The sequence below is a fragment of the Thamnophis sirtalis genome, unplaced genomic scaffold (assembly GCF_051295495.1).
Source record: "Thamnophis sirtalis isolate CommonGarterSnake01/CBP01778 unplaced genomic scaffold, rThaSir2_p1.2 scaffold_3, whole genome shotgun sequence".
NCBI classification, from domain to species: domain Eukaryota; kingdom Metazoa; phylum Chordata; class Lepidosauria; order Squamata; family Natricidae; genus Thamnophis; species Thamnophis sirtalis.
In genome coordinates, this window is record NW_028261383.1 from 157,048,810 (window position 1) to 157,073,064 (window position 24,255).

The window sequence follows — 24,255 nt, forward strand, 5'->3', positions numbered from 1 at the left end:
GAATGGGTGATAAATTAAGCTTGATTGAATCCAAATTGGTGAATAGCTGGAAGGAAGTCTATTGATATGATTGGGTTATATAGAAAGAATGACTTAGGAGAACAGGTCGAGGGAAAGGAGAAGACAACGAATAGCGTGGTTGGGCAGAGATGACAAAATCCTACAAAACTTAAAAGAATAAAAGGGAAGACACAAAGTAGTGTGTATAGATATTTGGTTTGTCATGAGAAAATGTTCCACAGAAGTAGAGTGAATAGTGATAGTATAAATCATATCTACATCTACATAGATATAGATATAAATATAGGTAGATACACACACATACATACACATACACACACATAACATATTTCCATTTGTTTTACAATTAAAACTTTTTATTAGTTTTATTACTTTTTTATTTTTTATTAAACCTTTTCCATATGCTGTATTTTTTGGCTTACTATTTCTTACTCTTTTTATGTGCTTGTGTAACACTGCAGACCCCAAAAGGGAACATCTATGCATGATAGATGTACCAGTATATAGCTGCCTTTTCTCTCCAACAATTTTTCTTAGATATATTATCTTATCTGGGCTGCAGAAATCCAGACAACCACAAGATGGCAACAAAGCTACATAAGGTTCTCACTTTACTGTCTTCTTAATAGGGCTGATTCAGAGTTTCACTGTGCAGCTCTGAGCAGTAGTTCAGGCATATGGTAGGCCTGTTGAAGATCCTGCTCTGTCTAGTGATTATACTGTATGTGTACAATCTGCAAAGGTTTGGGTTGTTCTGTTAGAATAGAGCCTGATGCAAATTAACACTGATTTCAAAAAACAAACACACAAGTGCATTAAATTTTTTAAAAATATTTCACACCACTAGCCACTGGAGCATGTAAGCTTTACTTTTTAAAGTGCCACGTTAATAAATCTATTTAGAATTTAGCATATCTCAAGGATCACTCAAATGAGAGATATAAATGGGAGTGGAGAAGATGGATTGATTATATTCAAAATAAATATGGGACTAAGAAATTCTAGATAGTGCATGACTGAAGAAACAAGGAATGATATAATCTGTTTAGAGTTAGCCTAGCAAAGAGGAGTTAAAGCTCAAATGAAAGATGATACTAAGTTTCTTTAAGTTTATTTTAGAATATCTTTGTTAAAGATTTATACCCTGTATTGGTTCTGGGAAGTCGGGGGGGGGGGGGAGGTTGGGGGGTGGTGGGGCTCGGGTGGGGAGGGCAGGGGAGGGGAGGTAAACATTTGTAAAAGTTTTTTTTCTAAAATTTTCAATAAAAAAATAAATAAATCTATTTAGAATCTAGTTTTTAAAAGAGAAATATTTGGAAAGCAGGTAGGGGTGGACTGCTCCAGGTTCACCCAGGCTCAGACAATCCTGTAGCAAAGATTTTGCAGAGTACGGCAAACCCCCAAACTCCTGGCTCACCCCGCCCACCCCACCCTGCCACTCTAAGGAGTCTCCACGGGGCCCATTTTGGATGCCAGGTAAGTGCAGGACCCGCACGGAGGCTTAGGGAGGGCGAAAAACGTGCCTCCCAAAGGCTCCGGAAGGCTGGAAATGGGCCCATTTCTGGCCTCCAGAAAGCCTCCGGAGTCTGGGGAGGGTGAAAATGCCCCATCCTCTCACCCCCCCCCCCATGGTGCAGGAGGCTGACTAGGCCATGCCCACCATGCCCACGCCCACCCAGCCACCAGGCAGACAATCTGTTGCTAAAATTTTTGAAGCCCACCCCTGGGTTTCAAAAGCGGCCATTTGACTTGGAATGGATTACTCCACCATACCAGAGCTTTCGACATGGCTGTTTGTTTCTCCATTTTAGTGGCTCCTTTCCCCTTCCAGACATAGATTTTCATCCCACTGTGGTCCAGAATGTAGCAATCCTAAAGCCCAAAGGAGATCATTAAGAGTATGGTATGCATAGTGTGACTCACTTATTGCAAATAAATAGTTTAATTCAGTGCAAAAATGGCTTTCATGGGCCGCTAAATTGGTTTTACAGCAATTGGGAAATTAATAACAATTAAGAATCCCGATTTCCTGCCCACACCCCTGACAAAAAGACTATAGGAAAATGCCTCTGCACATCTTGGGCCATTCATCCAGCTGGCTCAATTCTCTAAGGTTTTAAGGCAGGAGTCTTAGTCTTACCAGAAATCCCTCTTCAGCAAAGGCCAGAGCTCAAATCCCTCATGAGCAAAGTAGGTGTCCGCTACTAAACTAAGGCCCCTGTCTTAACATCAACCCTAAATTGGACAGTGAGCAAAAATATTTGATATATTTTGTGCGGTAGCAGGATAAGGTCAAGTTTACTGACAGCAAGTGGAGAAAAAATTCCACTTGTAGTGTTCACATATCCCCAGCTGTATTCACACAACACACTGAGATACAACTCAGCCCATCACATTTTAGCCTAGCCAGTTGTGCAAACCCAAGCTATGTTACTAATGTTCAAGAGTATCATTTGCCAGAAAATAGGGTTTTCTGACTAAACTGATTAAATTGACCATAGCAAACACACACTTATCTCTCCATCTTGTGCCATCATATGTTTGCCATATGTTTGGATTTTAGTTAAACATTTCTAGGAAAACAATTGTTAGCAAAAGAATGTAGGCCTTCAATCCGCTTTATGTAATAATCCAACTGATTATTCTGTTGATGTATTCGAGCTCAGTTTAGCGCCATTTATGCCATGTTCAATCTTAGACTTACATTGTGGTTTAATAATTCCTGCCTGAGAGGACGTCTGGCTTCTTCTGTAATTTCTATTTTTCCTCCAGAGTCTGTAACACTAGAAAAGACGACAAGATTGCTTGTTTGGTTAGTTTGAGTGCTGGAAGTGGCACAATTCCTGAACTATTTCTTTTAGGATTTCTTGTAGATTTGATGAATTCTTCCCAGAGTATCCAGTGTGAAGTATGAGCGTGAGGCCACACAAGTAAATGTTAATTAATTGATTGATTAAGTGTAAATTAACCATCACAAATGAAACACTTATAGCAATACTTCCCATTCTGACACATCTCAATAGAGACAATTACCATATCATCTCTAATGCAGGGACCGCCCAAGTTACTACAAATGACTGATGCATAAGCATACCTGAATTCATCCAAACAGACCCTCATTCAGTTGTGTGATTCTTTAGCTGTTCCTTCCGTTTTAATACCTTGGTAGTTAGTTTGTGATTGCGTTAACTATAGTCTGGGCAAGGTCAGAGGTGGGCTGCTGCAGGTTTGCACGGGTTCAGGAGAACCTCTAGCTAAGAATCTACCCACTTCAGAGAACCTGCAAATCCCATCCCTGCCTGGCCCTGCCCACCCTGCCTCTCCCCTCCCACCCGATCCCTCCCCTCCCAGGAGTCCATCTGCGGCCTGTTTGGAATGCCAGGTAAGTACAGGGCTCACCTGGAGGCTCGAGGAGAGTAAAAAGGGGGCCTCCTGGAAGTTTCAGAAGGGCGGAAACAGGCCCGTTTCCAGCCTCCGGAGGGCCTCTGAAGCCCAGGGGAGGCTGTTTTCACCCTCCGGGAGGCTCAAAAAAAGCCTCTGGAGCCGAGAGAGGGTGAAAATGTCCTCCCCCCCCCGCCCCATGGTGCAGGAGGCCAACTAAGCCATGCCCACCATGACCATGCCCACCACGCCCACAGCCACCCAGCAACCGGGCAGAGAACCCATTGCTAAAATTTTTGAAGCCCACCCCTGGGCAAGGTGGAATGATTTGTGAATGTTCAGCAAGTATATAACCCTGACCTAGAGCAGAAATGGGTGTTAAGTTACTATCGGAATATAATTTTATAGATCTTATTTAGAACAAAAACAAAACAAAAATCTAGAAAAAGTAAGTAGCATCAGTGAAGAAATTCCAGTAAACTTCAGAGATAGTTTCAAAGATAACTACAGTAGCTTCAGAGATATTTTTGGTTTGGGTTTTGAAACCATTCACTGACCTACGAATAAGATTTATTTTATCAAGATGGACATATTTATTCCAACTTTTCTTGCCTGGCTGACGTTATCCTGACTTTACCATCACCCTGCATGTTAGTTCCACATACTTCTCTTCAGTTGCCATCTATTCCAATCTGACTTTTTCCTTGCCTTGACACACCCAATTCTATAAGCTTCGATGCATGATTCTCCAGTTTCCCCAAAATCTCACATTTCCTTTCCTTTTCAAAGTGTTGCTGAAAGCTGAAGTTGGCAGTTTTTGCTTTCTTCCAATCCAAATCCATCTAGGTCTGTGATGGCAAACCTATGGCACGCGTGCCACAGGTGGCACACAGAGCCCTCTCTGCAGGCACGCCAGCCATCGCCCCAGCCCAGCTCCCGACGGCCAGCTGGTTTTTGAGCCTCTGCCGTGCATGCAGGGGCCTGGGGGGGGGGGGCAGAGCGCATGCACAGGAGCACTCAGATTGCATTTTGAGGGTTCACATGCATACACATGCCCCCCTCCCAGTGCCATGTTTAGGGCCTGGAAGGCCGCCTGCACCAACCTGGAAGCCAAAAAGAGGCATGAGAGTGCCACGTGAGGCCTCCCCGTGCCCCGTTTTGGGCCTGGAAAGCCTCCTGTGCCAACCTGAATCAAAAAGGATGAGAGGGGGGCGGGGCGCAAGCACAGAGGATAAACAGGCATGCGTGTGGGGAGGGGGGGCACTCGCATTGCATTTTGGGGTTTCGAGTGCGCACTCTTTGGGCAAGCAGCACCAAAAAGGTTAACCATCATGGGTCTAGGTCAGTGTTTCTCAACCTTGGCAACTTGAAGATGTCCGGAGGCACCGCATTCGCTGGCTGGGGAATTCTGGGAGTTGAAATCCGGACATCTTCAAGTTGCCAAGGTTGAGAAACACTGGTCTAGGTTGTCTATATGTTCAATGGAAATTTCATCAACATTCACAATCCATCCCAGTCGTGCAATTGCTGCATCAGTAACAACTATGGTCAAGTCTTGTCCATAAAAGTAACATTTTCCAACACACCAATAAAGGAAGAGGCTGGCCTTCTGTTGTTGGTCCACCACCTCATCAGAAATGGCAGGTTTGATTTCTTGAGTCCTTTCTCCCAGCTCATTCTCCAACACTTTCATCAAATCTGAACTGGCTTCTTCGTCGTCACCCTCTATGACTCCAATATTAGCACGGCCTCCACGTTCTCTATCACGGATATCTTGGGCAAGAAGCATAGCCTAAGAAAGAGAGATGGAACACAGGAAGTCACCTCATATGAAATTGAACTATTGACCAGTCTAGCTCAGTTCAGCTCCTGAGTGGTATTGATTCTCTATGTGCTGTATTAGGAAATGTATTTATTACTAGCTGATAACCCAGCGTTGCCCGGGTATTGAAGCTGTTACCATGGCAACTCCACTGCGCAGTACAGTAGAAGCCATTTTAAGGCACAACAGGCTGTATCTTAACAGAACACACACACCCAGAGGGGTGTTAGGGGTGTTTTACCCCCACAGTATTGTTTCCAGAGAGTAAGTAATCTATGTGCCAGGTTTGGTTGAAATTGCTGGAGGCATTCCAGAGTTATGATGGAACATACACGCACATACATACATACATACATACATACATACATACATACATACATACATACATACATATATTAAAGTTATATAGAGCTATCCATCTCACCCAAAATGACTCTACAGTAAAACCAAGAATTAAAACATTTTGCAAACCGATTAAAAGTATAAATATGGCTTAAAAAGACCATGAGAGGGAATATGTTTACATGCAATATAACCAGCATGCAGGTTTCCTGTTACCAGGAGCTCCCCAGTCTTGCTGAAAACAAACACATTTTGGAAGGCCATAAGAGTTGGGGCTAACCTCATCACAGAAAGATGTAAGAAGATGAATGCAATGGCAGGAAACAGTCACCTCCTAGATCCTGTCAGATGGAATGCGGACAGGACCCACAGCATGTCTCTCTGTGGACCTGATGGGACCAGTGGATGTCCCTCAGGGAAGAGATGGTCCTTCGGGTAACCTCAAATTCTCCCTGTCTTTTCTGAAGTTGCTAGGGATTGAACTCAAGACCTTTTGCATGTTAACCATCCACTCTTCCTCTGAGTTTTGCTTGCCATGGTGTTACCATAAGCAAATATTGCTCGTTTCATAACTTCTTTTAGCTGTGTGTGGCTTTATGTACACCACAGATACATGAGATGAAGCCCTAGAGATCCAGGTAGCCGCAAAAGCCTTAATTATGATCCTCCAAAACAGCATTAAATAGAAGAGAATATTTGTAGCTCAAGATTGAAATTTGGGGGGGGGGGGCTTGGTGCTCTCAGAGCTTGGATGTTTTCTTGCAGAGGTTTCATTACCAACTAGGCCCTGATTATGTTACCTAGTTTGGTAATGAAACATCTGCAGGAAAACAACCAAGTTCAGAGAGGACCCCACACAATACTAAATGCTGCCCTTAAAAATCTACATTTGCATGTGATAAGAGGGAGAAATGGGTAAACACGTGAAAATTAATCTTGATAATGACATTATTTAATTTAAATTAAAATGATAGGAAATGATTTCATTAAACATTAAATTTAGTTTTCAGTTTGGGACAGCCCCATTCTCTATCCTAGCAATTTCTGGATTTGGAATAAGATCTTCAGCTCAAACAATGTTCTATATCCACAGAAGCTGATCTATAAAAACAATAGTTCTATAAAACTTATGTTCATAATGATACTCAAGCAAACATAACAGAAGAGAGTTTGCCTTACAATTTTTTCTTTTCCCTAATGAAGAATCTTTGGCAATTCTTTTCTTCCCCGCTCCATAGCTTTAAGAAGGGACATGCCTGACTTAGGGACAACAGAAACAAAAAGAAACCCAAAGGTGATTTTTCAAGAGGTAACTGGGCTTTTTGTTTTTTTTTCTTTGAAGACATTTCCCTTCTCATCCAAGAAACTTCTTCAGTTCAGCTTCTTGGATGAGAAGCGAAACGTCTTCAAAGAAAAACCAGAAAGTCCAGTTGCCTCTTGAAAAAGCACCTTTGGGACAACCATGACCTGGATGGTTCCACCACAAAACCGTGTTCGACTAAAGGGCGCTCGACGAAACCGCGTAGCTGATGTCATCACAGGGCGACAACAGCGCAGAGACAGAAGCACGCTGTAAACGCTAAACCTAAAATTAACCCCTAAACCTAAACCTAACCCCCCTAAACCTAATCCTAAACCTAACCCTAAACCTAACCCTTAACCTAACCCTAAAACTAACCCTAACCCTTAACCTAACCCTAAACCTAATCCTAACCCTTAACCTAACTCTAAACCTAACCCTAACCCTTAACATAACCCTTAACCTAACCCTAACCCTTAACCTAACCCTAAACCTAACCCTTACCTTAACTTGAATCGGCTTGCTTTCAAAGCGCTATTTAAAGCGCCCTTCTTTCTCCGCGCTCGCTGTTGTCGCCCTGTTGATGACGTCAGCGACGCGGTTTAATCGGGCGCGCTTTAGTCAAGTGTGGTTTTGTCGTGCCACGGACCTGGATGACTGAGAATCTCCATAGACAGGAACAAACAGAAAGTTTTGCAACATTCCTGTTTGTCATAGACCAGTGTTTCTCAACCTTGGCAACTTGAAGATGTCCGGACTTCAACTCCCAGAATTCCCCAGCCAGCATTCAGCGAATGCTGGCTGGGGAATTCTGGGAGTTGAAGTCCGGACATCTTCAAGTTGCCAAGGTTGAGAAACACTGTCATAGACTCTCAGGTGGAGCTGAGAAGAAGTACCATATCCTAAGCAACCCTGCTACCCTTTTGGTCAGTGTCTAAAACAATACCTTCAGCCGCTCCTGCTTGTTGCTTTCTGGACCATTCCACTGGACAATGATTTTACCCAGATCTAGGAGGAACACATCACCGAGGTTAAAGCTGTCCCAGCTTATCTCCACCTGCAGATGAGGGGCATACAAGAGCAGACAGGGAACGATCAAGAGATGCAGTCAACCATAGTGTGCGGCTTATGTGAAATGCAGGAGCCGAACCATGGTTGGGGCTCAAGCTCACCTCTTTGGCCATAACGTTCCTTTTCCCTTTGACATGTAGAAGCCGCTTGACATTGTAGACATTGCTCTCTACGTGGTTGAAACCAGATGCCCGGCCTCCTTTCTTGTAGCTGTCCCAAGTTAGAGGAAAAGGAAAAAAAGATATGACAGCCAGATAAACTGGATAACAATTACTGAAGATTAAGAATACTTAATTTTGATTTTGTGCTAAAGATGACCCTTAGAGATTTATACAAGTAATACCGCGTGTGTGTGTGTGTGTGTGTGTGTGTGTGTGTGTGTAGGGACAACCAATTCCCACCAATATAGTTCTCTGTCAATTACTGTCAAGGAGGAGTGGAGGATGTTTTAAGTCCACAGTGGGAAAGCCTGTTGTTTGCACCTACTGTGGCATGACTATCCCCATCTAGTGGTTGGACTAAGTAATAGCAATAGCAATAGCAATAGCAGTTAGACTTATATACCGCTTCATAGGGCCTTCAGCCCTCTCTAAGCGGTTTACAGAGTCAGCATATCGCCCCCAACAACAATCCGGGTCCTCATTTTACCCACCTCGGAAGGATGGAAGGCTGAGTCAACCCTGAGCCGGTGAGATTTGAACAGCCGAACTGCAGAACTGCAGTCAGCTGAAGTAGCCTGCAGTGCTGCATTTAACCACTGCGCCACCTCGGCTCTATGCATATCCTGTAAATTCAGCTCATGGGTGTGTCTAATAAAAGCAAAAGGCATATTGTGGAAATAAAACAATTCTTCTGCAATAGATGATCAGCACGTCAGAGTATCCTTCAGCAATTCTATGCTATGAAGTGCCATAACTGGCACTGAAGCAAATACATGGGGGAAAATGTTTTGCTAAACAGCTAATGCCCACAACACTGTCAAACTACCTACTATTATCCTTCTCACCTTTTCTTTTAATTATCTATTCCTTATCTTCTTATGAATGCAACTTTGTGGCTTTTGTCTTACAATTTATATTAATTATTTTATTTAGTATCCTGGTATGATTTATGTTGATTGCTTGTTTAGTAACCTACGACTATCCCTGAGTGTTGTCTCTTATGATTTATGATGAATGTATTTTTATGACTATGATCATGATTTATCACTTGTTGCTTGTATGTACACTGAGAGCTTATGCACTGGAGACAAATTCCTTGTGTGACCAATCACATGTGGCCAGTAAAGATATTCTATTTCTATTATTTCTATTTCTGTTATTTCTATTTCTATTATATCTATTTTTATTTTTATTCTCCAGCCATCATGTGCACATAGGCTCACATCATATTCACCATTAAGGAAATCCTACCCACCTACCCAGAGGTGGGCACCTATTCGGTAGAACCGGCTCGTCAAATCTACCGAACCGGTTAGAAGAGGTTCCACCAGTGGATCCGGAAAGCAGGCCACGCCTACAGAAGAGGTTCCAAATTTTTTTGAAACCCACCACTGGTCCTTGGATATGATTATTCTACACTATCATGCTCCTATTTATAAAACTCAGTGCCTCTGTGAAAGGTAAGGATGACTACTGCATTTGTGGTGCAATCAGAACATTGCGTGTCTTGAAGTTGTTTTAATGCAAACCAAAGATGCCTTTTAAAAAACAGGTGTACATCATATTCTTATGCATGCCAGTGCTGTGTGTGAGGTAATTTAAGGTGGTTCTGACAAGTGTCGTCGGCATCTTCATATCCGGTCACATGGGCGGCAAGTCGCTCCCATCCGGTCACATGGGCAGCAAGCCATTCCCACAAAGGATGCCACACCCACAGAGTAGGTTCGAACAATTTTTGAAACCCACCACTGCACCCATCCCCCACCCTTCTTCTCAAAGATCTTTTCATCCTTTCAGCAAAGATCAAGCATACTCACATGACTCCTTTCTTAAAGTAGCCCTTGAAGAGCTCAGATTCATAGCCTTGCACCTCCCGGTGCTGCACTGGGACTCCACCGAGATAGTCGTCCAGTTGAATGGTATAAATGGCAGCAGAGCCCTGCTCATCTCGTGAGGAGCAGCTTCCAATCCAGTAGTGAACATCATAGGAAAGGGTGCTGCCCAATTTACGGGTCTGTGGGTAGGATACAAGTTTTGGGGCACATAAATCGAAGCTGAATACTTGGGGATTGTAAACAGCTGGATTTACCCTTACATTTTATGTTCCTTCAGAAAATTAAAGAAGGGATTTAATTGACCTTATGGGATGCTTCCATCTTAGTATTCCGGTGAGCTTGTAACCAAAGCCCCAAAATATGTTCGAATCCTAGTGGTACATCAACATTACCACTAGACAACTTAACAGCACAACTTTATTTGCAGATAATCTGAGGTTCAAACCAGGGGTGAAATGCTTCCGGTTTGGACTGGTTCACCTGAACTGGTAGTAAAAAATGCCACCTGTTCAGGTGAATTGGTATTTCCAACGATCAGCTGTGACTTGCAATTTATATTAGCTAGAATCGTCAGATTTCCTGCTTTCTGGCTAATCCACATGGCACAGAGGATTCCCACCACCCTTGCTGTTCTACTTACATTTGCAGACTTGGAGGTGCTAAAAATGTTCCTTTTTTAGCGCTGTGTGGGTGCACCTTAAGCGCGCATGAGTGCAAATCACATGCCCAGTAGCAGACTCCCCGAATCCGTAGAAGACTTCAGAGGATTTCACCACTGGTTCAAACTCCAGGTTTTAAAGCATGTTTGTCAACCTTGGCAGCTTGAAGATGCATGGCCTTCAACTCCCAGAATTCCCAAGCCAGTTGGACGTTGAAATCTACACATCTTCAGGCTGCCAAAGTTGAGAGACACTTCTCTAAAGGTTGAAGAACTATTAGCTTAGAGAGTAAAGTCCTTCTTTGGCTGTGCTCTTCACTGCCTGTCCTAACAGTCAGTTGTGGGATTGGATCATTTGTCTTTTTCTGGAGTTACATAGTGCTCATCACCATATGACGTCATAATATTTGGCGTTTGGTCTATGACTGCAAGTATAGTCTTTTGAGTATGTGGCAGGTTCAACAACAAAAAAAGTTACATTGTACAGAAATGCATCATAGCCAACTTTCAGGTTACTTACTGAAAGGAGAACATAGCAGTCACCTTCATAGAAGTTGCCATGAGTTTGGGGAGGCACCAATACTAGATCCATTTTCTGGAAAGAAGAACATACCATTAAAAAATGTGCCCAAAGAAAACCATGGCTCCAGTCAAGATCTTGACCCGTACAAGTGGTAAACATCTTTACAATCTAGCCAGGATGTTACCTAGATGTCAGGTTCTAAAGGGGCCCAACATGGAACGAAATGGTTAACATTCAACAGTGAATCTGGGAGAGGAAAGAAACCTTCAAATGGACATTGCAAGAGCTGCATTTATCCCACCTCAACTCTCCAGATGATCAGTCCAGGCATATTGGTTACAGCCTTGAAAGCGGTGGTGAGAGCCATGCTGTCTTCCAGTCTTTAGACTATTCACAACCTGCCAAGCAAGAAGAAGGACATCTTCTTTAGCATCCTCATGAAACCACTGAGAGAGATCATCTGTCGAATGAGCATTATAGCACTTAGCACCTACTGTAGACTTGTATACCGCTTCACAGGGCTTTACAGCCCTCTCTAAGCAGTTTACACAGTCAGCCCATATTGCCCTCAGCAATCTGGGTCCTCATTTTACCCATTTAGGAAGGATGGAAGGCTGAGTCAACCTTGAGCCAGTGAGAATTGAACTGCAGGCAGCTGGCAGACAGCAGAAGAAGCCTGCAGTACTGCATTCTAACCACTGCATCACTGCAGTGGTCCCCAAAATGCCTATCTTCACTCCAGGTTCCCCATGCTGCACTTTTTGGCTTCAACAACATGTTGTAAGCAGTCAACCCCAGAGGGTTTGGTGGGTTAAGACCTGTGTGTCTTCAGTGCTAGTCCCTCATGTTGAAATAACTTGCACCTAGAGGGCCAGTCAGTTCCCACCCTTTTATTATTATTTTTAAAAAACAACAACTGAAGAGTTTACTTTTCCACGGGTCTTTTGCTGAATGAGTTTTATGGAAGCAACATTTTTTTTTAAAAAAAAGATTATTATTTGAAACATTTTAGGTTTTATGGGTGTTTTTAATGTATTGTTGTAAGCCACTTACAACAGTGTGACATGCCTTTTTTAAAGTTGGAATTGCCGAGTGAATTCTGAACGATGGGGATTTCAGCATGTGAATGAGTGCATTCTCGTCATTCTCTGCATGATGGTTCAAGAGGGCAAATTGAAATCCAAATGAAATGAGTATTCAACTATTTTGAATATATTCAAAGGCAGAATATAAATAGTAGCAATAAACAAATAGTTCAGCCTACTGCCGCCTTCCAAAGCAGATAAGGGCAAGCACATCTTGGAGAGTAACATTCAAAAGTTGTCTCTCTGCATTGTTAAACGCATGAGTTCCAGTTTGTGTTCTGACAGTCACAAGATAATAGTTTGTGAAGTGCATAATTGGTTTATAATAACAACTGTCATCATGATTATTAATAATTTTTGACGGTAGTTGCTTTTTATAATAAGTCTGAAAATGGCTATTTTTGGATATGTAATAATTTCATTACAGTGACCATTATTTAGTATGACAGCAAACCACTAGGGGGCATTCTTGCTGTGTGTGTGTTTAGCTAGGTTATAGAGAGATCCAGATTTTTACTAATCAAGAGGCAACATCATAGAATTTCATACAGTAACATAGTTTGAAGAGATCTTGGAGGTCTTCTAGTCCAAGCCCTCTGCTCGAGCAGGAGACCCTCTACCATTTCAGAAAAATGGTTGCTTTTTTGACAGCCTCCAGTGATGAAGCACCCGCAACTTCTTTTCTTGACAGAACTTTTTTTTTTTTTCTTTTTCTTCTTTTTTTTTTCTTTTTCTTAAAAAATAAAAAAAATAAAAAAGCACCCGCAACTTCTGAAGGCAAGCTGTTCCACTGGTTGATTGCTCTCACCATTAGGAAATTGATCCTTAGTTCCAGGTTGACCCATTTGATCATTTCAACCCAGACATGCTCTCTGATACATACACAAGCCAACGTGGGTCCTCATTTTACCGACCTCGGAAGGATGGAAGTCAACCTTGAGCCAGTGAGAATCGAACTGCAGGCATCCGGCAGTCAGCAGAAGAAGCCTGCAGTACTGCATTCTACCCACTGCATTCAACATTCCATTCCCCTACGGCACGGCTGAGAAGCTGAGTTCAAATGGTCAGGTTGAGTCAGACATGGGACATCCTGCATGATGCTAATATGGAGATGTGTAACTTTGGATTTTCACATCTCTGTGTTAAAGATAATATGTGTATGTGGACGACAGTGGTGGGTTCCAGCTCCCATTGCAACCAATATGCTACAACAGGGCCGGGCGTCCACCACGTCCATACGCACGGCGCGCACATGCATACCCACTGCCCGCGACACTCCAGCTGCTTGGTGGAGCATTGCACATGCCCCGTATGCCCGTGCGCATACGCAAATGCCCCGGTCAGCTCAAATAGAGGTAAGGAGAGTGGGTGGGTGAATGGGCCCTCCAGAGCACCGTACCAGAACGGTACCTGGTGCTACCAGCAGGCACTGGTATGCCCATACCGGGGCATACCAGTCGTATCCCACCACTGGTGCACGCAGATGATGATGCAGATAGTCTAGATGGCCACTCAAGTTTTAGAGGATCTCTAGGTTTTCAACTATTGTTGGGCTTTCTCTCCATCATCCTCAACAAGCTGGCTGGAGCTGATGGAACTTGGAGTCCAATAACAATGGGAAGAAAATACAAAGCTTTCTCATCCTGGCTGTATGGCACCAGGCATACAGGGTGCATATGTCCAGCACAGTGTAGGAGAAATGGTTCAAAGAAGGGACTAGACTAGACTAGACTAGACTAGACTAGACTAGACTAGACTAGACTAGAATAGAATAGAATAGAATAGAATAGAATAGAATTCTTTATTGGCCAAGTGTGATTGGACACGCAAGGAATTTGTCTTTGGTGCAAATGCTCTCAGTGAACATAAAAAGACAAGATACATTCATCAAGAAACCTAAGGTACAACACTTAATGATAGCCATAGGGTACAAATAAGCAATCAAATCTGATTCCCCTTCTGCCCACAGTTAAATGCATCTACCCAATTTCAATTCAGTTTGCAACTAGGAAAGCCTGCATCCGAAATGTACATATTTCTCCTTGTGTGCCAATTTTTTGCAAGGAAAATGTCCCTAATATAAATATAGTTTGGGATGCCCTTTCATTCCCTTGTCAAAATAAACCTACAGTGTGACATGCCTTTGTTTAAAAGTTGGAATTGCCAAGTGAATTCTGAACGATGGGGATTTCAGCATGTGAACGAGTGCATTCTCGTCATTCTCTGCATGATGGTTCAAGAGGGCAAATTGAAATCCAAATGAAATGAGTTTCCTCCTCTACCCATGCCTAAGCAGCTCTCAAAAGAGACTCCTAAGTTCTCACGAGGGACAAAGAGAAAAAAAAAATACAGTCTTGTGAGATTTCCACTTACACTTTAAGCACTCTTGAGAGCAGCAGGGTTTCTGGTGGCTCTAAGGACATTTTTGGGAGAGGTGGGGAGAAAATAAAAGTAATTTGCCCTTGCCTCCTTCTTAGGGCTGAGACAGAATGACTGATCCAGAGTCACCTTAATGCCTAAGGTAGGACTAGAACTCAGGGTTTCATGTTTCTAGCCTGATGTCTTACCATTACACCAAACTGCCCCTACCATTGCAATTGAGATGACTATATACTGTACGGCAAATCTATGACACGCATGTCAGAAGTGACACACTATGGTGTTTGGGTGGCATGCCAGCATTCACCGACACCCAACAACAACTATTCTCAAAAGCATGCTCTGTATTCGTGCAATTTTCAGAGACTGCGGAGTTGCGCGAGAATGGGGTATGCTCTATGCAGCATCTGGTTCTTCCAAAAATTCCTTTTATTTCTATTTTATTTTTTTGTAATTATTTGACATTTCTTTATATAATACACTAGCTGATAACCCAGCGTTGCCCGAGTGTTTATTTATCCCAATCCTGTATTAGACAGGACTGGCGATGTCAAGTGGCAAGGTAAGTGCGGAATGGGCTGTCCTCCCTCCTTCCATTGACATCACCGCAATTCCTGAAGAGGTGATGGCAAGAGCAACTTCTCCCTGAGCCCTGATTTTGGCGACAATTAAATTCATTAAAAATGTTTTCCCTGGGCTCCCAGAAGCGTAATTTCTAATGTTGGATTTTCCCACTTACTAGAGGGAGCCCCCTTGTGGTGTACTGTGAAACCGTTACCATGGCAACTCCTCTGAGCTGTACAGAAGAAGTCATTATAAGACAATACAGTAGAAGCCATTTTAAGGCACAATAGGCTGTATCTTAACAGAACACACACCCCGGGGGTTGTTAGGGGTGTCGTACCCCCACAGTATTTCTATTCTATATTTTTAAAGAATAAATTGTTTCTGTATTGTTCACAGACTGGGCAGAGTTCACACACTAGCAGAGTCAAGTTAAGCATTAACTTAATTTTGGATCCACCAAGCTCCAAAGGGTTGCCTCTCTCCACTTACAGTGCATTTGTTTTAGGAGCTCTCTGCTTCACAGGTTGCAGAAAAGAATATGCAGTATAGCAAAGTTCCCCAATGTTTCTGGCTTTGTGGACTGGGGTGGGGGGTGGCAGGGGGAGAGGAGATGGTTCTGTATGAGTGACAGGCAAGCGCACACATGTGCAGCTCCTTTTGCACAAGCAACATTCACACGCACCTGCTGCTCACTTAAATGGAGCGCACACAGGCTCACACACTGCTTGCGCAAGTGAGGACACCCATGCATGCATGCATTTTTGACAGCCATTTCCACGGCCCGGCTGCAAACCCCTCATGGTCCACAGATTAGAGATCCCTGCACCATAGAATCTATTGGAATGGTCTAGCTTCCAGTAAAATTTCAAACAGAGATATGGATATTATATTATGTATTTCCGTAGTATGTGATGTTTCACATGATTTCCACCTCCCATTTTGGGGGGGGGGTAGGGGGCAGAACAATTCTCTATTTTTATATACTGTATAAAAGTAAAGGTTCCCCTCGCACATATGTGCTAGTCATTCCCGACTCTAGGGGGCGGTGCTCATCTTCGTTACAAAGCCAAAGGGCCAGCGCTGTCTGAAGACGTCTCCGTGGTCATGTGGCCGGCATTGTTTGTTTTGTTTTGTTTTGTTTTATTAGAATTTGTAGGCCGCCCTTTTCCCTGAGGGGACTCAGGGCGGCTCACACGAAACCGGGAAGGGGGAATACAGACATTAAGATACAACATATAATAAAATAGTAAGCAACATACATTCATCATTCGGGAGGGGTAGCTATCCTTATCCCCAGGCCTGACGGGCGAGCCAGTTCTTCAAGGCTATGCGGAAGGCTTGGACGGTGGAGAGGGTACGAATCTCCACGGGGAGCTCGTTCCAAAGGGTCGGGGCAACTGCTGAGAAGGCCCTCCTCCTTGTAGTTGCCAGCCGACACTGGCTGGCTGATGGAATGCGGAGGAGGCCTAATCTATGGGATCTTATTGGTCGCAGGGATGTAATTGGCAGAAGGCGGTCTCTCAAGTATCCAGATCCACTGCCATGTAGGGCTTTATGGGTGACTAATAGCACCTTGAAGCGCATCCGGAGATCGACAGGTAGCCAGCGCAGCTCGCGGAGGATAGGTGTTATGTGGGTGAATCGAGGTGCACCCGCAATCACTCGCGCGGCTGCGTTCTGCACTAGCTGAAGTCGCCGGATGCTCTTCAAGGGCAGCCCCATGTAGAGCACATTGCAGTATTCCAGCCTAGAGGTCACAAGGGCCCGAGTGACTGTTGTGAGAGCCTCCCGATTCAGGTAGGGTCGCAACTGGCGCACCAGGCGAACCTGGGCGAATGCCCCCCTGGTCACAGCTGTTAAGTGGTGGTCGAATGTCAGCTGTGGATCCAGGAGGACTCCCAAGTTGCGAACCCTCTCTGAGGGGTATAAAATTTGACCCCCCAGCCTGAGTGGTGGAATACTAGTCAAATCTTTGGGAGGAAAACACAACAGCCACTCGGTCTTTTCCGGGTTGAGCACAAGCTTGTTAACCCTCATCCAGTCCATAACGGCCTCAAGACCCCGGCTCATCACGTCTACCGCTTCATTGAGTTGGCACGGGGCGGACAGATACAATTGAGTATCGTCCGCATATTGATGGTATCTAATCCCGTGCCTGCGGATGATCTCTCCCAGCGGTTTCATGTAGATGTTGAATAGTAGGGGGGATAAGACCGAACCCTGAGGCACCCCAAAATTTAGGGGCCTAGGGGACGACCTCTGCCCCCCCACTAACACCGACTGACTAAATACCGAAGGTGCACGGAACGCTGTTACCTTCCCACCAAACGTGGTCCCTATTTTTCTACTTGCATTTTTACATGCTTTCATACTGCTAGGTTGGCAGAAGTTGGGACAAGTAATGGGAGCTCACTCTGTTATGTGGTGCTAGGGATTCGAACCGCCGAACTGCCGACCTTTTTGATCAACAAGCTCAGCATCTTAGCCACTGAGCCACCGTGTCCCTTACATATCGTATATCTTCCCATAATGAAACATATGGACCTCCAGAAGATAATATTGAGAAGTGAGGGTTGAAATGAGGGGTCCTTGATACTCTCTAATTTTGATAGTTTTCTTGCAGACGTTCCATTACCAAACTAAGTAAAATCATTGGAGCTCTGATGAGTTTACCTAGTTTGGTAATTAAACATCTACAACCCCCTCCCCCATCAAACTCAGAGAGTACCAAGGACACCATATTGACATCTCCAGGGGTGGGTTGCTGCTGGCATTACTGCCAATTCGGTGCACGCGCAATTTTGCGCACATGCAATTGAAGCGAGTGCGCCAGGTGAGCTCTCTGTGTGCGTGCTCATTTGACTATAAATGCATTAAAAATTGCTCTATCCATGCGCAGAAGCAAAAAACAAGATGGCAGCATTTATGGTGCCGCCGGGAGAATCAATTCTGAGACGTGGAAGGTCTGGGTCGCTGCTGGTTCCAGCAACCCAGGCTGCCAAACTACTACCTGTTTTGCCAAACCGGTCCGAACAGGTATGAACCTACCACGGGATGTCTCTCGGTCTCTATGAGCTTAAGGAAAGGTGGGCCGTGTATAGATTCGGATGAAGTATCTTTTCTGATATTATTCTTTTACTGGAGTTGATCTGAATAGAATTCCAAAGCTCTGGTTTCCCCTGGATATGTAGAAGCATTGCTAAGATGGTTTTTTTTTTTTTGAAAAAAGTTTTTTATTTTTCCTTTCAAATTCATTCTTAAATATACATTCTTATAATTGCTATTTAACATTTAGCAATTCATATCATTTTTCCACCTGTATATTTACATTTTCATACTTTCTTATTTCCCCTCCCCCTGATTTAATAATGTGTCACCTGAGTTGAGTTTGTTTTACGCTTGGTTCCTTTCTCTTTCTATTTGTATCTTTTTTCAAGCCAATCATAAAATCGCCTCCATGTCCTGTAGTACACTGATTCCTCTTTGTCCTTTATTCTCAATGTCAACCTATTCATTTCTGCACAATCTAATGTCTTCTTTATTATCTCTCCTTCTGATGGGATTTTGTCTGCTTTCCAATTTTGTGCAAATACAATTCTAGCTGCCATTGCTAAGATGTTTTATGGAGCACTTACAGGGTGCCTTTAAGCACCTCTACCCCTGTCCTTCCCCTGGGATAAAATAGACAGTATTAGTTTCTGGGATGGAGGAATTAACATTGCAGCAAGTGCACCACTGCCAATTCTTTCTAACACACACATACTCTACCCCCCCCCTTTTGATTATTGTTATAACTGGATCTTTCTAGTCATCCATGCAGAGCACTGGAAGTGGTGCAAATATTTACAGTACAAATCTCTATTCTTGGAATTGGTAGAGCACAACTTTTCTCCTGAATGTAGTCTGGAGGGAGACACACCAAAGCCAAGTGAAGCATTTTGGGAGATTGAAGTGGACTCCACTGGCTGCCTTGGAACAGGCAAAGCCATAAAGGCATCTTGCCTACTTCTGGCTTCTCTCCAGTTCATTGAAGCCAGGTGGTGGGGATTAACAGGAGTCCAGCAAGAGGCAGACTCCTGTTCAGGTCTTGAAGACATTCCCTAGGGATGTCCCACAGGTGCTTTTCCAAAAGGCAACTGGACTTTCTTGAGGTTGTTGTTGTTTTTATTTGAAAACAATTAGCTTCTCATCCAAGAAACTTCTTCAGTTCTGAACTTGGATGACAAATGAAACATTGTCAAAGAGGGGGGGGGACTCAAGAAAGTCAAGTTGAGAATCTCTATAGACATACCCTAGGGATGAAATTGATTAGTCTGGACCAGCTGGAGTTTCAGAGAAAAAAGCAGGGCCTTGGCCTTGACTCTGGAAAGAATTGTCCAGCCTTTCCTCTCTTGGCTAAGGCTCAGGCTTGAGAGATCTGGCGAGGCCTTTCACACTCTGGAAGCAGAGAGTCTCCTATGCAAAGATTAGAGGGAAAGCTATTGTCTTTTCTTAAACAACTCCCTTATGGAGCAAAGTGAAGAGCAAACTTCCTCCCGAAGAGAAACTTTTGTAGAAACAACGGCATCAGAATGAGTGAGCACCGCCCATAAGAGGTTTTTCAGGAAAGACATTCAGGAAGGACTCTGCACTCTCCTTCCTGTTTGTGGGTCAGTCCTGCAAAATCAATTGAGTTTTCTATTCATACCTAACATTTCCTTAAATACATCCTTCAGAAGAATCATCATTCAGGACATTCAGTTTAAAAGTCATAGCAGAGAAAGGCCTCCCGCCTCCTTCTCTCAATCTACACACAATATTTAGCACATTAGCTAATTCTGAGCTCTGTCAAACTCTGCAAAATTATCCAGATCCCACCAGTCCCATCCCCTCCATGTCACCATAAACAGTGCTCATAGATCTTTGCGGAAATTCAACTGGGTGTCTCTAGAATTTGGAAGAACAAGTCACTGGCAATCCAGCTAAGTTCCTGTCCTGTTATCAAGTTCTAGACTGCTCAAGAGTTTTCTCCGGAATCATTGATAGTTGGGATAACATTGGAAGCAATGAAGTTTCCCAGCACCAGTTACTGAATTCTGTCTGAAAAGCATTTCACTTACACAGGCCAAATTTTAGATTCTATAAATGACAGAGTCATATAGTAACTCAATCCTGGACTTGCATCAGTTGTTCCTGCTCTCTGTTAACAGCAATAACACAAGTGGGGGCTCTGTAGGATGTGCTGAGAGCGGTGCCCAGTGGCATCCAGCAAAGGAATCTGGTGTTCTGGTAATGTGCATTCCATGTAGAATAACCTATTGTCTCAAAATATTCATAGAATTTCCAGAAGGGTAGGGGGTTTTTTTTGTAATGCCAAAGGTGTTTATGTACTATGTCCTTAATAGCTTTAGATATTTTCTCCAGGCAAAGGTAATCTGCTTTGTACTAATCTGTTACAATACTACAAGCTACTTAAATGCTTAAGGGAGAAAGTGATCCTTCCTTTTGTCAGTGCGCTGCTTGTGGAATTAACTCTCTCTCAAAGGTATGACTTGAACTGATGCTGATTCCCCCCCCCCAAGGTGCCAGATATTCCTTTTGTTTCACTTGCTCTGACATACCATATGTGGCTTGTCTTAGTTATTGGTTTTATCTATTCATCTACTTTGTTATGATGATTTACTGCTCTGATTGTATGCGTCATTCTCCAATTGTATGTGTTATGATGATTTACTGCTCTGATTGTATGCGTCATTCTCCAGAACTATGGCTTGCAACATCCTCAACTAGTATAACCAGTGGTGAGGAATGCCGGGAACCAGGGGTGGAATTCTACTGGTTTGGATCGGTTTGGGCGAACCGGTAGCTCCAATGATCAGCTGGGAGCAAACCGGTTCACCCCGACGATCAGATTGGCCCGTCCGCTTGCCCATGCTATTTTCCTACCTTTATCTTCTCAGCTGATTTGCGTGGCAGAGCAGATTGCCACGTGAATCAGCTGTGTTACTCCTCCAAAGATACTCGGAAGTGAAGATTTCTTCAAACTGCGCGTGCTTGCACAGCACAGGTCAGGTGCAGGCAAATCATCATGCTATCACCAAACCAGTTGTTAAAACTGGGAGGATCCCACCACTGCCGGGAACTGTGGTTCAGCAGGGAGGGACATAGGTTGCCCCCTCCTATTCTGTGTTATTGATAGAGGAGAATATTTGTAGCTCAGCGTTGAAGTGAAGGTCCTTGGTGCGCTCTGAGCTTGGTTGTTTTCTTTCAGATGTTTCACTAACCAAGCTAGGTAACATCATCAGTGCTAAACTACCTGTGTAACTTCCTATCTTGGGTGGGTGGGGGATGGACAGTTCTCTATTTTTATACAATGTGTATCTTCACAAAATGTAACATATGGATCTCTAGAATATATTATGTGTAACTCAGAACTGAACTGTGAGGTCCCTTGATGCTTTCTGAGCTTGGTGGTTTTCTTGCAGACGTTTCATTACCCAAACTAAGTTACATCTTTGGAGCACTGATGATGTTACCAAGTTTGGGGAATGAAATGTCTAGAAGAAAACAAGCTCAGAGGGTACCAAGAACCTCTGTCCTGTGTTGTGCAACCAATTCTAATCAGGCTTTTCCATGCCGTTCTCCTATGACCCACAAGTAATATTTCAAAATAAACAAAAAATAAGTTCAATAAAACATCCCCTACACAGCCAACCCCATCGAAAACAGGCATTTCATAGGGCCTGATGAGAGGCGGGTTGCTCCCGGTTTTACTACTGGTTCTCTTCGCGCGTGTGCAGTTCAACATGCCGGCAATGGCAGCGGTGACCAGGGAACTGGTTTGGGGGCGTGGCCAGCCTGGGTCACTGCCGGTTCTGCGACCCAGGCCAAAATACCACTACCGGTTTGGCCGAACTGGGCCGAACCGTGAGCAACCTCCTCTGGGCCTGATGTAGATAGCTCTCTGAAGCAGTTTACTGCTTGCATTAATGCCTCATTTGCATTTCTCTGGAGGAAGGAATCCTCAGCACAATACTTTCTGAAGGATTGGTGATGTCACTCATGCACTTCCACCTCACAAGTAATCACCCTGGGGACTGACTTAGCATGATACAAATGGGACAGCTAGCCTGCTGGGTGGCTGAAAACGGATAGTGGTATTGAAGCTGCAAGGAAGGAGTGCTCTGAAAAAAAAGAAGTAAGTCCTTTGAGGCAACACTAGAAAGATATAGAGAATGCTGGAGATGGAATGGGCATTGCTCAGTGGCGGAATACCTCCTTTTGACATAGAATATTCTAGGAACAATCCATGCATTCCAAGTGTGGTTTAGAACCCTTGGAAAATTCTGGGGAACCAATGTCAAACTGTATCAACTATTGTTGGACTGTCAATATTTTGATATACAATATAAGCTTCTTCTTCCATAACCTTCAATTAACATGGGTTGATTAAAATTGGGGAAAAAAGAAGAAGGTGGTGTAAAATTGTGCAAATGGAACAGTATTGCCTAATTTAGTTCTTTTATAGTCCTCTGGGGAATTGCTATTCAGATGCTGGTACAGCAAAAGTTAAGGATGCCCAAGGGAGAATGAGCAGCCTTGGGAGATGAAGATACGATCATCAAACTGGTATACAGTCTGAAGCCATCGGTGCATATTTTTGACGTACTACAGCTTTCAATATCCTGGAAGGAGCTTTGTCAGCTCTAAAGTAACAAAAAGCAGAATCATTGTGGTCAGTCAAATTCAAAAAGCTTTCTGCTATCAAAACAAGTGCCTGAGAATGGGCTTGGCATTCATTGTAATCACATTGATTAATTTGGTTTCTTCATATCTTCCATTTGCTTTTTAAAAGCAAAAGTCGGAACTCATTGTTTTGCCTTGAACAGAAGGTTTAGCAGGCTTGGTTGTAGCCTTTCTACCAAGTATTGAAGTTTGTTCTTCAAGTACATTTTTTTCTGCCCCATACTCTTTCCCAGGGACATGCAGTCAGGGGAGGAGAAAAAAAATGTAAATGGAAAAAGGCAAGCGCTGTGGTCAGGCTGAGCTAGTTGCTGCCAGAGACACCATGGATGACTCTAAAAAAGTGCCCTCTACAGGAGGCGGCAGGAGAACGACGTGCCTCATCTAGTCTGGCATTTTATGATCACTCGAGCAGAGTTAAGCAAAGGTTAAAAGCCGAAAAATTCCTGACGTAGATGAGGCACGTCGTTCTCTTGCCTCCTCCTGTAGAGGGTGCTTTTTTAGAGGCTTTTTAAAACAGTTAAGCACTAAGCAGAGTCATCCATGGTGACTCTGGCAGCAACTAGCTCAGCCTGACCTCAGTTCTTGCCTTTTTCCATTTACATTTTTTTTCTTTTCATGATGGCAGGCAAGAGCAGAGTTGAAATCCTCTCTGAAACAGCTGGAAAAGATACGTGTGGGTCGGAGGGAGGGGGAGGAATTCAAACTTCATCCTCCTGGTGCAACTTTGTGTGTGTGTGTGTGTGTATGTGTGTGTGTTTGAGAGAGGGGGGAGGGAGCATATTGAGACAGTTCTTTAGTTTATGCACTATGAAACTCTCTAATACTATGCCTTTGGGCCTTCTGAAATTTTAATTATCCAATCATAAGCAAAAGCAATGTTTTCAGTAGAATGAATTTCCACTTCTACTTACACCTGCCAGCCAAAATGCTGCTAGTGGTATTGCTAACATGGGCTGAGGAGGAAAACCTAAATTTTCTGAATCCTGGTGCAACTTTGTGTGTGTGTGTGTTTGAGAGAGGGGGGAGGGAGGGAGAGAGGGAGGAAGGAGGGGAAGGGAGAAGAAAAAAAAAGAAGGAAACGTATTTAGCAAAGGAGAAAAACAAATGCTGTCGCTTTAAATCAGAACTGAGCATGCCTGGCTGTGGAATTCTGGGAGTTGAAGTCCACAAGTCTAAAAAAATTGCTGCCTCACCAGCCATAAAACTCACTGCACGTCACTGCTCTTTTCCTTGTTTTCTATCACCTAGCTTTTGTTCCAATATTTTGCAATTTTCATAATGTAAAACTTGTAGAAAAAATGCATTTGATTGGACTGAGTATACCTAATCCCTCTTGGTACATTTAGATTTAATTCCAGGGCCTGCCGTCTGAAACACCCAAAGCC

At 43.6% G+C, this 24,255-nt stretch overlaps 1 protein-coding gene across 1 annotated transcript in view; it reads right to left on the bottom strand.

Annotated features, from left to right (window-relative positions):
* AVIL (advillin) overlaps positions 1-24,255 on the bottom strand; it is a 46,087-nt gene that overhangs the window by 20,868 nt on the left and 964 nt on the right. The window contains exons 2-9 of the mRNA XM_087710539.1: positions 11,416-11,512; positions 11,112-11,186; positions 9,916-10,112; positions 8,039-8,147; positions 7,813-7,923; positions 4,989-5,194; positions 2,726-2,804; positions 1,795-1,893 (exon numbers count right to left, since the gene is read on the bottom strand). Of these exons, the coding sequence (XP_087566665.1) occupies positions 1,795-1,893; positions 2,726-2,804; positions 4,989-5,194; positions 7,813-7,923; positions 8,039-8,147; positions 9,916-10,112; positions 11,112-11,186; positions 11,416-11,481 (942 nt within the window). The 5' untranslated portion in view covers positions 11,482-11,512. The remainder of the gene's footprint in view (positions 1-1,794; positions 1,894-2,725; positions 2,805-4,988; positions 5,195-7,812; positions 7,924-8,038; positions 8,148-9,915; positions 10,113-11,111; positions 11,187-11,415; positions 11,513-24,255) is intronic.